Source organism: Channa argus, chromosome 13 (assembly GCF_033026475.1).
Source record: "Channa argus isolate prfri chromosome 13, Channa argus male v1.0, whole genome shotgun sequence".
NCBI classification, from domain to species: Eukaryota; Metazoa; Chordata; class Actinopteri; order Anabantiformes; family Channidae; genus Channa; species Channa argus.
This window is the reverse complement of record NC_090209.1, coordinates 3,422,135-3,437,696: the sequence shown is the minus strand read 5'-3', so window position 1 is coordinate 3,437,696 and position 15,562 is coordinate 3,422,135. Positions and strand designations below refer to the sequence as shown.

Sequence of the window (15,562 nt, the reverse complement as noted above, 5' to 3'; positions counted from 1 at the left end):
GTCATGAGCTTGAAGTATAATACTGTCTGATGTTTCGATTTTGTGTCTCTGCAACACAGTGGAAGAGGTGCTTCGGTTTTTGACAGGTGAATCGGGTATATTATGTACATTGAATTCATATTAAGCTTTATATGGTTTTGATTGTATAGCATTACTGCTCCTAACCAGCTTTCATCCGTTTGTGTATGTTCTTTTACGTAGTTCACAGTAATGCAGTACAACAAATCAGCCATACAGTTGTAAAATATTTTTGTTCCCTTGATATATGGAAGATATACTGAAAGAGTACAGCTCTTTGCTCAGGCAGCATTGGATTTGTTCAACAACTCCTGGTTGTAACAGGGAAACAGTACATGCACTGAATATTTATCTCAGTAGAGTTACCTACAATGCAATTGACCAAGTGTTACATGTATAATGGGTAGATTAGAATGGATCTCAATTTACCATTGCAATGTTTGAAAACTTTTATTTCATCTGGATAAATTGCCCAAATGCTGTGAGAAATTTTGACAAAAGGACACACATTTCAAAAGAAACCTGCAAGTGAAAAAAATGGAAGACACTCATGCAACCTAACAATGCAAAACACATTGGTACAAAAAGTTGTTTTTTTTTCACATCTTGGTGTTTATAGTGACACTCAGGTCTGGAAATGAAACGTTTTAGAATTTTTGGTTTCTGTTTAAAAGGTTATATGTGAACACTGTTCTTTTTGATATAATGTGGTTGCTTTATTCTCAATCAAATTCAATAAATATTTTAAGAAAATGCCTATTGCATAACGTGTATAAAACTTTACTTATGCTGTACTGTGGAAGTAAAAACGGTCAGCAGCGTTTTTGAATGGCAACTAGAGTAGCCAATGAAATGACTCGCAAGGGGGCGTTGTGGCCAATCGGAATAGGTTTGGGTGGAGTTAGCTTGGTACTGCAGCAACTGTGGCAGTTGGTTGGGAATGCAGGAAAATCGACGTAGTGTTCTTCAGGGGTTGGACTCGGTCGGACTTTAAAGGAAAAGGTAAGCAGTTATTAACAAAAATAAGTATATCCTAGTTGTCCGGCACGAAGATTTGTTGATAACAAGCAAAATATGAACAAAACTCATTTTAGCCGCATATTGTGAAAATTAGCGCTAAGCTACTATTAGCGGCCGCTAAACAAAGATGGCGACTGTATAACAGAAAGAGTGACGCAAGAAAAGAGAGGCGGGTTGAAAATCGGTGTGGCGCCTGGTTGGAGCTATTCAAGACACGCGTTTGCCTGTTGTTTTTGAAGTTAAAACATTTTCTCTGTTTAAATCAGTGAGGTTTCTTATTAGTTCCTTTTGTGCGTTTAATTGGTAAACGGTTAAATTAAACTCGAAAGCGGCAAGACACTGTCGCTGTCTATTTGAATGTTAATAAGTAACACATTATTATCCGAATTTGAAATGTTATTAATTTAGAACCATGAAACTCTTTTAGGAGACGGTCGCTGATGATGAAAAGTTACTTAATGCTATATTAGTTAAAGGTTTCGTTTTTTGTGTTTTGCTTATCTTAATCTCTAGTTGACCGTAACGTTGTTTTTTAACCCCCTTTAGCTCAATCGAAAACACAGTTATTGGTAAATGTCTGCAATTCCAGAAATGAGGCTGATTCCGATATCTTCAGCTGTAAAAGAAAAAGTGTGTAAACATATATATATATATATATATATATATATATATATATATATATATATCATAAACCGGTGCTAGTAAAACCTGTTATTCTCACGCAGTCGGTCTATGAGAGATGAGAAGTTACCTTTGATGAATAGCATGAGGAGCATGAACATTAAACAGAATCAGCTAGGTGAAGTTAATATGTCATGGCCAAATGGGTTTGTCCCAAAGTGAGTAGTGGAGTCTTACTGGAGTGAATTCTAAGAAGAGGTGGTTCTAATGTTTTCACCACCATATTTAAAATTGATGACTTTTTTTAATATGGTGGCCAAACATTTAAAATTGATGACTGGGGCGGCTGTAGCTCAGTTGGTAAGGCAGTTGTTGGATCCCCGGTCCCGGCTATAAGTGTCTCTGGGCAAGACACTGAACCCCCAACAGCCCTTTCCCATCCCCAGCCATGCAGTTCTGTTCCAAGCCCAGTAATTGAGGAGGGTTGCGTCAGGAAGCGCATGGGGTGTAAAAACGGTGCCAAATCAACATGCGGAACCTGAACTCATGGGAAGTCTGTTGTCTGAATTTGGAGAGCTTTTGCAAATTGTAGTCTGTTTCCTTTTTTTTTTTTGCTGCTTGATTGACGTGTTGTGCATCCTATAAACTTCAGTTTTAACTAGTGGGTATTTGAGTTTCTTTCTATACGCTTCTACCCCTCTGGCCATTCTCTCCTGAGCTCTGGGTTCAATTAGGCATTTTTGCCAAGAGAACAGCTGCTCACTGGGTATTTTCTCCTTTTTAGACCATTCTCGGTAAACCTAGAGAAGGTTGCGCATTAAAATCCTGGTAGATCAGCAATTTCAGAAACACTTAGACCATCCTCTCTGGCATCTTGATCGTAAGTCTTTCTGTTTAATTTAGGCAATCACAAAGATTAGTCAATACATATTTGCATTTGAGAAGGGGAAACTGGGCAGTGTGTTTAACAAAAAAACAATGGTATAAAGGATATTTATGGTCATTACCTAAATGCGAAGGTGATATCTTCACACATGAGCTTTTGTGCAACCAACAATAAACAACACAAGCACATTCAGTTTAGATATAATAAATTCTAAATATTCGGCAGGACAGCATGATGGTGGAGTAGTTATTGTTTCTGTAATAAGGTCATGCTTTCTCCATACCCTTATCTGGCTACAGACAGAGGAAGTGCAATTTTGCTTCAACTGACTCCATTTAAAAAAAGAATTATAACTTACCATCTTAACACGCTTTGCAGACAATGAACAGAATACGGATCCATGTTTTGCCATCAAATCGTAATCGGGTGAGCCAGACACCCAGGCCTCAGGAGCCTCAAACCTGCTCCTTCACCCAGAGACCATGCTCTCAGCCCCGCCTAGAGGGCCTTGATTTCTGCATCAAACATATTCTGGAGGACAAGAATGCACCCTACAAGCAGTGCAGCTATGTCTCTCCCAAAAATGGCAAGCGCTGCACCAACGCTGCACCAAAGGTTGAAAGAAAAGATGGGTGAGTGGAAAACCGAGCCCACTTTTTTTCTTGCTCTTACCACAAATGGGAAATAAGTTAGAACTAATTGTTTTCTTTAATATACATGTTAAATAACAAGAGATATAAATATTGGATATCTGATAACAAAGCCAAGAATCTTTCTGACATCTCTTCTCCAATTATTCTGTCATTTCAGAGTGACATTCTGTGCAGAGCATGCTCGCAGGAATGCTATGGCTCTCCGAGCTCAGATGAGAAAGGCTTCTTCTGGCCCATCCCCGGAAACACTGTTATCTCAGCTTAGTGGATACAACCGTGCCGAGACACACGGCCTTGAAGGAGGCCGCTCTGAAGCAAGTCGTATTCTAGGTAAGTGGTCTAAGTCCAGATTGGGAAATTGTTAGAGCTGTTAGATACGGCAGTGTTTCAAATTACATGTGAATTCTGCTGTACAGGGCAGTGGATGTGTCATTTGTCTTGATATCTATTTTATCATGTATGTATATGCAGGGCTTAACTTTATGTTTGGGCATGAGTGGAATGCATCATGCAGTTGCCAGATTGGTCTAGTAAAAAAAATCAGTGTAATGGTCTGTGGTGTTTCCAAACATTTATTTGTGTTGCCCTATGAGAATTTCAGCATAGACCACCACATTAATTTTAGGTTTTTGTAACTATTTATATCTGTTAAAATCATATATTGTAGAGATGCACACAGCATTTACGATGCTGAAGTTTCTGATGAAGTGTTTAAAATGTTCCCGTAAGTAGGTTATTATACAATAAACTGCCACAACATTATAGCTGTTTTTCCTCACCATCAATAAAACACACTCTACTACGTTAATGATTTTAAATATCACCAATGAGTTTAATAGTAAAGCGACACAATTTTGCCTCAATATGAGGAGAATTGATGACCAAAGCACAGCAGCTCTCCAAAAGGTGATCTATGTCACCTCCAATAATACCTAAAACTGCAAACTTTCACAAACCGTATCCATAAAATATGGAATACTAACATTTTATCCAGATAGTGAAAGTCTTGAAACTGTTAAAACTTTACTATGAAGTAGGCCTTTGTCACTATCAATATCTGTAACAACAAAATATTAGCACATTGTTGTAAGTATGTTTCTGTCCCGTTAAAATTGTCTTTCTAAATTTACAATGTCCAAAACTAAAAACTAAAGTCCTTTAGTCACAGAAGTGAATAAATCAATCCTCCTAATGGCACAAACTTTTAATTGTTGCAATTTGTTGGTTTGCTTGTTATTAAAATGTAACGATTTTCCAAATCCCCAATTATTTTTATACATTTTCCAATAGGCCTACATTTAAAATTTTGAACAAGAACGTTTGGCTATCAAGCAAGTAAAATATCTTAGCTAAGTGGTTGAAAAAGCTTGACGTCAAGCCCTGATATGGGTAATTTTTTCAGATTTATTTTCCTAACTGCACCCTCTCTGGGCAGATGATGACAGTCTGAGTGAGGAGGAAGAGCAGGGACCCTTAGTACTTGATCAAACATGGAGAGGAGACCCTGACAGTGAAGCTGACAGCATTGACAGTGATCATGAGGATCCTCTGAAGTAAGTTTAATTTTGTGACCCGCTTTAAAGTTTTATTCTAAACCTTGCATTGTAACTTTATTTGATTTATGTTTCAGTGTAAATACAGGGTATCCACTGCATGGATCATGAAGTCCTACAATCGTTTTTTAGAATTTAGGGTCATAGTCTTAAAGTCAGTTTTAATCATGGAATGTGGTAAGCTGATGCAGAGTTAGGATCCCAACCAAGTTAATGTTATGTAATTAAAGATATAAATATATATTAGTATTTGGCCCAGAACAGCATTACAAAGATGTACAGCAATTCCCCACAATACAGTGCACAAAGGAACTGTAGGAGCTAATTAGCTGCAGATACTTAAAATAAATTACTGGGGCAGAAAAAAACTATTTCCTTTTGTTATAAAACGGTACCATGTTGTTTTTTTCAATTACAATCTCAAAACTATATGCAGGTATAAAGATATATTGCATACTGTATATATGTTAATGGCAAAATCAAGGGTTAATTAAAGGTGTTGTTAGACCACTTGGAGCTCATTTAGGTTAATAAGTAGAGATGTGATATTTGCTATGGCGAACTCATTTATTATTTGTGTATAACTGTAGACATGCAGGAGTTTACACAGCAGAAGAAGTGGCGCTCATAACTCGAGAAAAACTCATCAGGCTCCAATCCCTGTATATTGACCAGTTTAAACGCCTGCAACACCTGCTGAAGGAAAAAAAGCGCAGATACTTGCATAGCCGCAAAGTGGAGAACGAAACTCTAGGTAAACGCACAAGTAATTGTTAATAAACAAAATGTTTTTTGCTTTCTTAAATTACCTATTACTGTCAACACCCTCAGTGATTAATTACATTTGTATTTACTGATAACAGGGAGCAGTCTACTGACAGGGCCTGAGGGACTGTCCATGAAAGAGAGGGAGAACCTGAAGAAGCTCAAAGCTCTGCGTCGATACCGTCGTCGTTATGGTGTGGAAGCCCTGCTGCACCGGCAACTAAGAGAGAGGAGGCAGGCTATGACAGAAGGAGCTCTGCAGGTTCGATCCCATCAGTCTACAGTATATAGAGTTCTAACATATCTTAGATTCAGCTGCCAATAGCACACACAATGTTTCTCACTTAGTGATATTTAGCCAAGCAACTTGTTTCAAGATAATGGAAACCTTTGCCACAGCTCCAGTGTCTGTGTATTAAGAAAATGTTTGATTTTATGGTTGCTATGGCTCTATGGTATTTTATTTCAAGAAACAACACCCCGGTTACTATAAATGAACTAGAACTGATGCTGTGAACAGCTTTCAATTGGAACTACATTACAAGTGGTCATAACAGTGCTCTTGGAGGAGGAGTTCACTGGAGAACAAACATTTTATGACATGGTGGAAACACAAGTTGCATGTCATCAGTCTTCTTTTCCTTTCAGCTGTTGCCTTTCAGGGGTCGCAGTGAATCATGTGTCTCCATCTAACCCTGTCCTCTGCATCCTCTTCTCTCACACCAACTAACTTCATGTCCTCTCTCACTACATCCATAAATCTCCTCTTTGCTCTTCCTCTAGACCTCCTGCCTGGCAGTTCCAACCTCAGCATCCTTCTACCGATATATTCAGTTTCTTCTCTGAACATGTCCAAACCACCTCAATCTGTCCTCTCTGACTTTATCTCCAAAACATCTAACATGAGCTTTCCCTCTGATGTCCTCATTCCTGATCCTGTCCATCCTCGTCTCTCCCAAAGAGAACCTCAACATCTTAAGCTCTGCTACCTCCAGCTCTGCCTCCTGTCTTTTCTTCAGTGCCACTGTCTCTAAGCCGAACAACATCTCTGGTCTCACCACCGTCTTGAACATCTTTCCTTTCATTCTTGCTGATACTCTTTTATCACACAACACACCTGACACTTTTCTCCACCCGTTCCAACCTGCCTGCACTCGCCTCTTCACCTCTTTTACACACTTGCCATTGCTCTGGACCCTAATTAAAGTTCTGAACCTTCTTCACCTCTGCTCCCTGTAACCTCACTGTTCCACCTGGGTCCCTCTCATTCACACACATGTATTCTGTCTTACTGCGGCTAAGCTTCATTCCTCTGTTTTCCAGAGCAGACCTCCACCTCTCTAGATTTTCCTCCACCTGCTCTCTGCTCTCACTACGGATCGCAATGTCCCTAATGTCAGGTTACATGTCACCTATATGTTTAATATATCCCAATTTAATAGACACACAAAAAATAGACCTTTTTCAAAAAGTACTTGGTAACCCTATTTATTTCCTCTTTACACCATGCAACGCAGTGACATGGTAACAATGGATTGCTGTACTGTTTTCAACTTTTTTGTCAGCGAATAAAATTACTGTATTTGTATAGTTGCTGTATTTCCTGTTGCTGTATTTCAAAACCTGCAAGAATATTTTCATATGATATGCTTGATAATTATATCCAATTTAATTAATTACTATATAGATCATCTCAGACAAAGATGTTTAATGATATGTTATGTTGTACCTTACACACGTGACAGGAATACTGTTATGAGCGACAGCTTATGTAGAAGTATGTGAAGCTTACTAGTTTTAACTCACAGGCTAAGTAAAGAAGAGTCAGTTTCCTGACATAGACATTCTTAGACATTCGCCTTGTTCTGTTGTGTGACAAATTTGTTCCACGAAAAGTGCTTGGATAACTGTTAATGAGCTGAGTGCTGCCTTCTTTAATATAATGATCCAGAGTGAAGCGCTGACTACAAAGTGCTTCCTCTAAGCAACTTTGTCTCTTGTCTTGCCTGCACACATCTTTTTATTTAATTTAATTTTTTAAAAAGTTTTGAATCTTTTGAAAACGGGTAAAAAGACAAGTTTGTTCGTTTTTGCACCGAACACGAACTTTAAAATTAAAAACACTTTAAATTAAATGAACTAAATGAACCTTAAATTAACTGGCTCATTGATTAATATTATCCGTAATTGCTTATTCTGATGAGGGGCGAGCCCTACCCAGCTGTCCTTGGGTATTTATATTGGGTAACTGAGATTTTAAACCCCCAACATAAAGCACAAGAGGGAGGCATTTGACAAAAGTTTAAGATAGATTTATTTATTTATTTATTTTTTAGCTTTTCCTATGTGTGGCAACTCAGTAATAACAATGTTCCTATTTTTTTAAATACAGTTTCAGACATGGCCCAATTTTGTGATATTATCTTGTTTAATACTTATTTCTTTTGTTGTAGCCCCATTCAAGAACAGTGTATGAGAAATGCATCTACTTTGTGGAGGGAACCCGATGTACCAATCCCTGCCTACCTATGACTCGACACTGTGTCTCACGTATCCTCAATAATGTTTTCAACTTGGGCTGGAGCCAAAGTCATCTTATCTATTTTCATACAGGAAACCACTTGGTTTCTTATACTAAATGAATGAACTGTTGAAACATACTGCAAATGTACTTAGTCTCTCTGATTGTTCAAACTCTACTACACTTCTTGTTTGTTTGTTCTTTCTTTCTTTCTTTCTTTTGTATTTCAGCCATATCCATTTAGGCCCCGATCAAGACCATCAGCTTGCAGTAGCTGCTGGTTTCAAAGGGAGCCCACATAAATGCCTTCCTGTGGTCTGTTGATTTTTTCCCAGAGTTACAAAGGGGCTAATCATTTCAGTTGGAAGGAACATGATCCCTTCCTTAACCTGCCTTCTGTTTAATTCCATATCATTTACGCAATTCTCATACTTCCAGTATTAGGTTTTCTTTGGAATTTACTTTGTTTTGAATTTGTTTCATTTATTTATTTATTTTGCATAAGTTTAGAACACTTTGAAGCAGCAGTTTGATACACATATGCAGCTTTTTTTTTTATAAATACTGCATATTACAGTAAGATTATTTGGTCAAGTATTATTGTGTTATTTGCATATAGTTCCCATCGATCAGTTTCTAAATGTCAGCGTTTGTTAATTTGTGTTTCTGCTATGTTTTGTAATTATTATGAGTGTGTGGTTCATGTAATTTTCTTTGATAACCTAACGATCAGACATCTACCAGGACAGCAATCAGGTGCTTTTCAAAATGTGTCCAGGCCTGAAAGACATCCCGTGTGACCGCACTGTACACATGGGTCAATCTGATGATCCTCGCTGCCCACTTCACCTCACACTGCCTCCACCCATGTACCAACCGGAGCAGGAACCTCCACCACAAGAGCAGTTCACTCCTGCAAGCAAAGAAATGTATCTGAGTGCAGCAGAGCTTCAGCCCACAGAGAGCCTTCCCCTAGAGTTCAGTGATGTACGTAGATATTTGTCCCAATCACTTTCCTGAATATTAACATGTAACAATGGTGCTTGTTGCTAGATACTTTACTGGTGGTGTCGTAGTGCTTTTTCAGCAACAGCTTGGTTTGGTTCAAAAACGTGTTTAGTCTTGTGTGAAACCGGCGAATCAAAGGGCATTCTCATAAGTATAGGTTGTTTTCTCTTTGGTTCAGTCTTTTTTTGCAGAATAATTAAAGTGAATGCAACGGTGGTCCCCATTTGGTTTTTAGTGAGGTGAAGCCCAGAAAGTAAAGTCTCTTCTCATATCAAGAATGCAATGTCCTTTATTACTAGTCCAGATCAGACATTATTTCATTATGTAGTGTGTTCAGTTCCCACAACAAAACCATCACTTTAGAATTTTTTTGACCTTACAAAGCAGATTTTGTTCTGCTTTTAAGACCATAAACAAGCATGGAATTTATCCACAATTTTAACTTAGGAAATTACTTCTATTCCCATGACAGTGTAGGGGAGATCCCGAAGTGTCCTAACTGGCTAGGCGTTTTTAGCAGATGCAGTCCAGGCAGCAAGATGTGTGCAGAGGACATAGAGATTATTAAAAAGATATTAAGAAGGAAAATGCATGGGATTTGGGTCTCACAGTAGACAGATTTTGTCATGCAGAGAAAACTTTGATTGTTTGAGTCTTACAGTTCCACAGTTGATTTTCAGGTTTTGTTCACTTCTCCACAACCTAGTATGAAATTGGGGGGGAAGTTGCTTCTCTGCCGCATAGTAACAACTCAACTTTATTTTACTTACCTTTGTGCTTTTCCACTGCAGATATAGTACCTAGTCATCCTCACAATAACACATGAAGCCAACACCACACTGAGGAAAGGGGAGAATGTCAAGGGAATGTTGTTCTAAGCTCTTAGTATGTTGTTATTTGTCACAGATAAAAGATCTTGTTTTCACAAGAGGCTAAAGGCAGCAAGACAAATGACTGTTTTTTTTGTTTGTTTTTTTTGGAAATACTTAAGTTTGGTTTAGATGATGATATGACTATGGACACAGTGACCCTTCTCTTTGATCAATCAATAGTCTGCAGCATTTTTATGTCTCCATTTAGCTTTGCCTCAGCTCAAATGGAACCTTAATGAAGGTGATACAAGAAGGTAGCATGTCCAATCTGCAACATTTGCACAGTGGAAAAGCAAATAAGGCGAGTGAGCCTGTACCATGCAAGGTAAAAGCGCCATAACACTCATGGTTGTAGATGTGAACTACATGATCTGTTGGTGGACTTATTTTTAATCATCCTGCCCATGGTGGAAATTCAAAACATGTACACAGATTAGGCTGCAGATAATTTCACCCAGTGGAGTCATGCAATGGATTGCACAGTGGCTTGCTACTAAATTTACTACAGATATAGAATTGGTCTACAATTGGCATATACTTATAGCTTTTGTAGCTTGTCTTTTTTACTTTTAAATTTTCTCTTAGAATAAAGCTTTACACCGTCTAAAACTCAAGGTTCGTTCGTCAGGAAAAACTACAATACATCATTAGTTTGAATTTTGATGTTAAGACAGTGATGTCACACTCTCTCCTTGCATTACTCCTCTTTCTTGTTGAACGTCGGAGTAGGAGGTTTTATTATGTATTTTATTTTCCTGTCTGAGGAAGAATGATTGAAATTCCTATGAGTAATTCAGAAATGCTTGATAAATATGCTCGCATACAGTGCAGAAAGTTTTCTAAACCTCTTTCACTTTTTTTCAATTTTGTTATGTTGCAGCCTACAGTTACAGTCCTTTATACTAATTTTTTTCTCATTAATTTAGACTCTGTACCCCATAAGTACATAGTGAAAACATAATTTTTAATTTGTTTGTAAATATATTAAACAGGAAAAACTGGAAAATCACACTGGCCTAAGTATTCAGACCCTTATTACTCTGTTGAAGCACCTTTTGCAGCAATTCCAGCCTCGAGTGTTTTTGGGTGTGGCGCAATAAGCTTTGCACACTTATGTTGGGGGATTTTCTGCCATTCTTCTTTGCAAAGTAGTGGACAGTCGTTATCAGGTCTCTTCAGAAATGTTCAATAGGGTGAAGTCAGGGCTCTGGCTGCACCATTCTAGGTCATTCACAGAGTTGTCTTTAAGTCACTCCTGTGCTTGGCAGTGTGCTTAGGCTTGCTGTCATGTTGGAAGGTGAACCACTGTGCTTCACTGTAGGGAATGGTATTGGGCAGGCAATGAGTGGTGGTTTCCTCCAAATAAAACTTTTAGAATTGAGGCCACAAAATTCAATCTTGGTATCATCAGATCAGAAAATCTTGTTCCTCACAAATTGAGAGTCCTTAATCCTTTTGCTAACACTAAACAGGCTTTCATGTGTGTGGACTTCTGTCTAGCCACTTGGCCATAAACCCCAAATCTGTGGAAGGGCTGCAGTGATGGTTATCTTTCTGAAACTTTGTCCTATCTTCACACAGGATCTCTCTGGCTCAGTCAGAATGACCATCAGGTTCTTGGTCACCTTTCTTACTAAAGCCCTCTTCCCCCAAATTCCTAGTTTGGCTGGGCAATCACCTCTTGGAAAACATCTGCTTGTGCTAAACTTCTTCCTTTTGAGAATTATGGAGGCCACTGCGCTTCTGGGAACCTGCAGTGCAGCAGGATTTTTTTTGTAACCCCCCCCCAGATCTGTACCTTGCACAAATCCTGTTTCTGAGCTCTACAGGAATTTCCTTTGACTTCATACACTGATACAGTATGAACTGTAGCTGTGAGGCCTTCTATAAATAGGTGTTTGCCTTTTCAAATCAGTTTAATTTACCACAGGTGGATTAGAGCTGAGGTGTAGAAACATCTCAGCAACAATTAAGAGAAATGGGAAGCACCTGAGCTAGATTTTGTGTTGTTGCAAAGGGTCTAAATACTTGGGACAATGTGATATTTCAGTTTTCTTTTTTTAACAAATTTAAAAGCAATTCTAAAATTATGTATTCATTTTGTTATTATGGGGTACTGAGGGTAGGTTAATAGGGGTAAAAGAAATTTAAGTGTCCTGTCAGGCTGAAATATAACAAAACTGAAAAAGGTTAAGAGGTCTGAAAACTGTGGGTGCACTGTATGTCAAGTGTCTTAAAGTAGGAAATCATTGTAACAGGCCAGCGTTTTGCTCTTAGTTTTATTACTAGAAGGAAGAGAATTTTATTGACTCAGAAAATTCCTCTGTTTGCCACCAAAATTGAGGAGCTCTACAGAGCTTTTCTGTTTAGGAGTTACCCGTAGATAGGGAACAGGCAGAGATTTGCAGAGATCCTGCAGTGGGAGAAATAACTTGCTGACATGTAAAATAAAAGCTTAGATTTTTCTAAATGATTTGAACCAAGGGGAAACAAACCAGACAGTTTTGAATCTGGTGTGGACTAACCAACTGGTCAAGGATAGCTTCAAAAGGAGGGTCTCTGAACTGTGGCAATGAATATGTCATTTTTGATTTATTCTAAGCAGTAATTTAAAAGCCAAACTATTATACAGTCAATTAGGTTAGTGGTAAAAACAGGTGCCATTCTTGTAAAGATGCCTATACTCTCATAATGCAGGCAACTAATTGTATGGACCATTTAGACAAGCATCCTACACCAATAGCAACATGCTTCCGTGTTACCCAGATTTGAAGTGAATGTTGCATATCTCTTTGACAGTTCACCATCAGCTAATACATTTTTGTATCCTAACACAAGGACCCACCCCATATGTAAACATGAATAACATATTACTGAAAATGGCATCTGTAACATGTTTAACTGTCATTTCGATTTTAAGAAGTATTCTTGTTTAACAGGACCTGGATGTGGAAGGGGATGGTATGCAGGGTCCTCCATCTCCTTTACAATTTGACACGGCCTTGGCCCTTGAGGACCAGACTATCAGAGCCATTGCCGAGGCCCCAATGGAGATTCTGACTGGAGAAGACCCAGACCAAATTGACCTGGACACCTCAGAACAGGAGTTTTCAGAACGAGATGTAGACGCCATCATGGATGACCAGGTTAATTCTTAATTAGGAGATGTTGTCATCCTCAGTATTTTGAATATGCTGAATGCTGAAAACTACAGAAAAAGCATAGAAGTTCATGTATTTCACAGTACTAGAAATTGTCTAATAAAATCATTGTAGCAATCTGTGTCAGAACAAGATCAATATTAATGTTAAATTGTGTGATCAATTAATTGCAACACACCATTGTAATTTAGGGGGAATGGGGGCTTTTTTTTGTCTTAAAACAATACTTGCATGGTCATAATGTTTTTTAGGTTGAAATAATATACCTGCTGTTCATGCGACCTGTTAAGTGATTCTATCCTAATGTGTTTCTAAGGAAAGCTGTGAGTCAAGTTGTTCTGTAAAAGAATCTATTTTGAAGTTAATGGGGCTTTAGCGGTCTGAATTTAAAAAGTTCAGACAATTCTGGCTATGGAAACACAGAACAGTTGACTGTTGAAACCTCTGAATGCATATGAGAAATGATTAACAGTAATGTGTTTCTGTGAACATGTGGGCACCTGGGTTACATTGGAAATGCATGAGGTAAAAGGAGAGATTACATAAAGCAAATGCTGTTTCATTGGGCACATGGGGACCTTACATGACTGTAGGTTGTGATTATTTTTATTATTATCATTATATTCTGTTAGTCCATGTGTTTAAGGTTCTGACCAAAAACCACAAATACCCCCCCTTCAAGTCCAACCAGGGACATTGTGTTGTATGCCATTTCCCATGTCAAGTCTTGTCTCTCAGCTGGTCCCTTAAGGGGTTTTTACACCAGATTCCGTTCCTGCCACAACCCTCCCATTTTTTTACGGGCTCAGGACCAGCACCAAGGTCGCTCTTGTTGGCTGGGTGGGGCTACACCTAGTGGTGTGGCATTCAAACGCGTGGCATTCTGTATTTCAACCCAATGTTCCACCACTGATCCACCAGGCCCCCTGTACAAATACCTGATGCACAATAGTTCAAAAATATGCTTGAAAATAATGCATTTAGCGCTTCCATTAGCTCACCAGTGAATCGGTTCATTTCAGGGTTTAGTTTATTTATCTTTGAAAACATGGAATTACATGATTTTATTCCTAAATCCCTCAATGCCAATGACAGACAATGCCATGCTTGTATTGTATTTTGAGTGACAAAAATAGGAATTTGAGCTGTGACACTGCAGAAATCAAAACCTTCTTGGATAAGAAAATTACAGCTCTAAGATAAAACGGCAGTAAAGTTACTTAAAACTTCCTGTTCTTCCACCTAGGTGGTGTCAGAAGTTGTAGGAGGTGAAGAAGATGCCACTGGTAGTTCATTCCAAGACTCCGCTACAGTCGAGGCTCCCAGATGAAGCTCAAAGTCTCCATCATTAGCAAAAGAACATGTTTAGGTAACACTTAAAAGTACAACCCACAACTATGGTGTAATTTTACACTAATAAAATACTTTCTAATACGATTGGTTTTTATTGGTACTTAATTGTAGGTACAGTAGAAGAAGAGGTAGAGCAGGAGAGGTACTCGCAGAGTACACTACTAAGATGCAAAACTGAAGAGAAATGCCAACGCTAACAATGAAAATCCACTGCACAGTACATAATACAACTTATTCTTACTGTGTGTTAAATGATGCTAATCTTAGTTTTAGTCAGTGTTGGTATAATTGGGGAAATATTGTCCTTAAGAATCCTTTACAATCGACAGTAACATCCATGCTCTCAAGATAGGTCATGTCACATTATTAGCAGTAAAGACGAGTTAAGAAAGTGGTGTGTTTATTATAAAATGTGCTCCCAGCTGGCATGTTCATCTGCACTTCAGCAGCTCATAACAGCAAGGGTGTAATAAAAAAAAACACACTGGTTGTTTGGTCATGGTCACTGTTACCTGAGGACGAAAAGCTATAAAGATAGTATTGTAAAGATGTAGGTGGCACAGACACAGCTGATAATGTAATAATGAAGCCCTCCTAAGATTAATACGTGGCCTGTAATTTAAGGTATATTAGTCCCCTTTTAATTACAGAAAAGCATTTCTCTTATTGTTTCCTAATACTGTACCCTGAAGGTGCCCTGTGTTTGTAAAAAAAAAAAAAAAATAAGAATAGGTTTTTCTTTCTTCCTTTGGTTGCCTTCTTTCACTGTACCAGTAGAACCAGTATGTATATTGTTTGTGGTAATTCATCCAACAAAATCCCACTGTAAACTTTGGGCTGTGTTACTGATTGTTAGCAGTTTTTCATTTCCACAGAGACTGATTGTGACTTTATTCTCACGGAGGTGATGTTAAAAAGTGACGTTTTCAGGGCATTTTTAACAAACAATGAGACATTAAATTTATTGACTGTCCTTCTCCTGTGTGTATTCATTTGTCATTTATTTTTTTTTTGGTTGCCTTAAAATTTTTCAGTTTGTCTTGTGCTTGACATCACACACTCCTCTCTCTCATCCTCAAACTAGTCCATCATACGTTTAGCTCTTCTTAAAGATATCCAGATGTAAGGAGA

The 15,562-nt window shown here is 38.2% G+C and overlaps 1 protein-coding gene and 1 non-coding gene across 4 annotated transcripts; both read left to right on the top strand.

The window, feature by feature from the left end:
* Positions 1–906: 906 nt before the first annotated feature.
* Positions 907–15,404, top strand: kansl2 (KAT8 regulatory NSL complex subunit 2). Of its 3 annotated transcripts, XM_067527318.1 has the most exons (11): positions 907–1,020; positions 2,924–3,177; positions 3,356–3,528; positions 4,634–4,751; positions 5,342–5,505; positions 5,615–5,778; positions 7,970–8,066; positions 8,771–9,024; positions 10,126–10,242; positions 12,857–13,063; positions 14,325–15,404. In XM_067527318.1, the coding sequence occupies exons 2-11, from the start codon at positions 2,927–2,929 to the stop codon at positions 14,406–14,408; spliced, it is 1,629 nt and encodes a 542-aa protein (XP_067383419.1). In that variant the 5' UTR covers positions 907–1,020; positions 2,924–2,926; the 3' UTR covers positions 14,409–15,404. The 3 variants fall into 3 exon arrangements, with proteins under 3 accessions (XP_067383419.1, XP_067383420.1, XP_067383421.1); XM_067527319.1 differs by lacking the exon at positions 10,126–10,242; XM_067527320.1 differs by lacking the exon at positions 2,924–3,177 and having other exon boundaries at positions 944–1,020.
* Positions 8,279–8,413, top strand: LOC137140346 (small nucleolar RNA SNORA2/SNORA34 family). Its single transcript, XR_010916445.1, has one exon. It is a non-coding gene; the product is annotated as a small nucleolar RNA SNORA2/SNORA34 family (small nucleolar RNA).
* Positions 15,405–15,562: the final 158 nt, after the last annotated feature.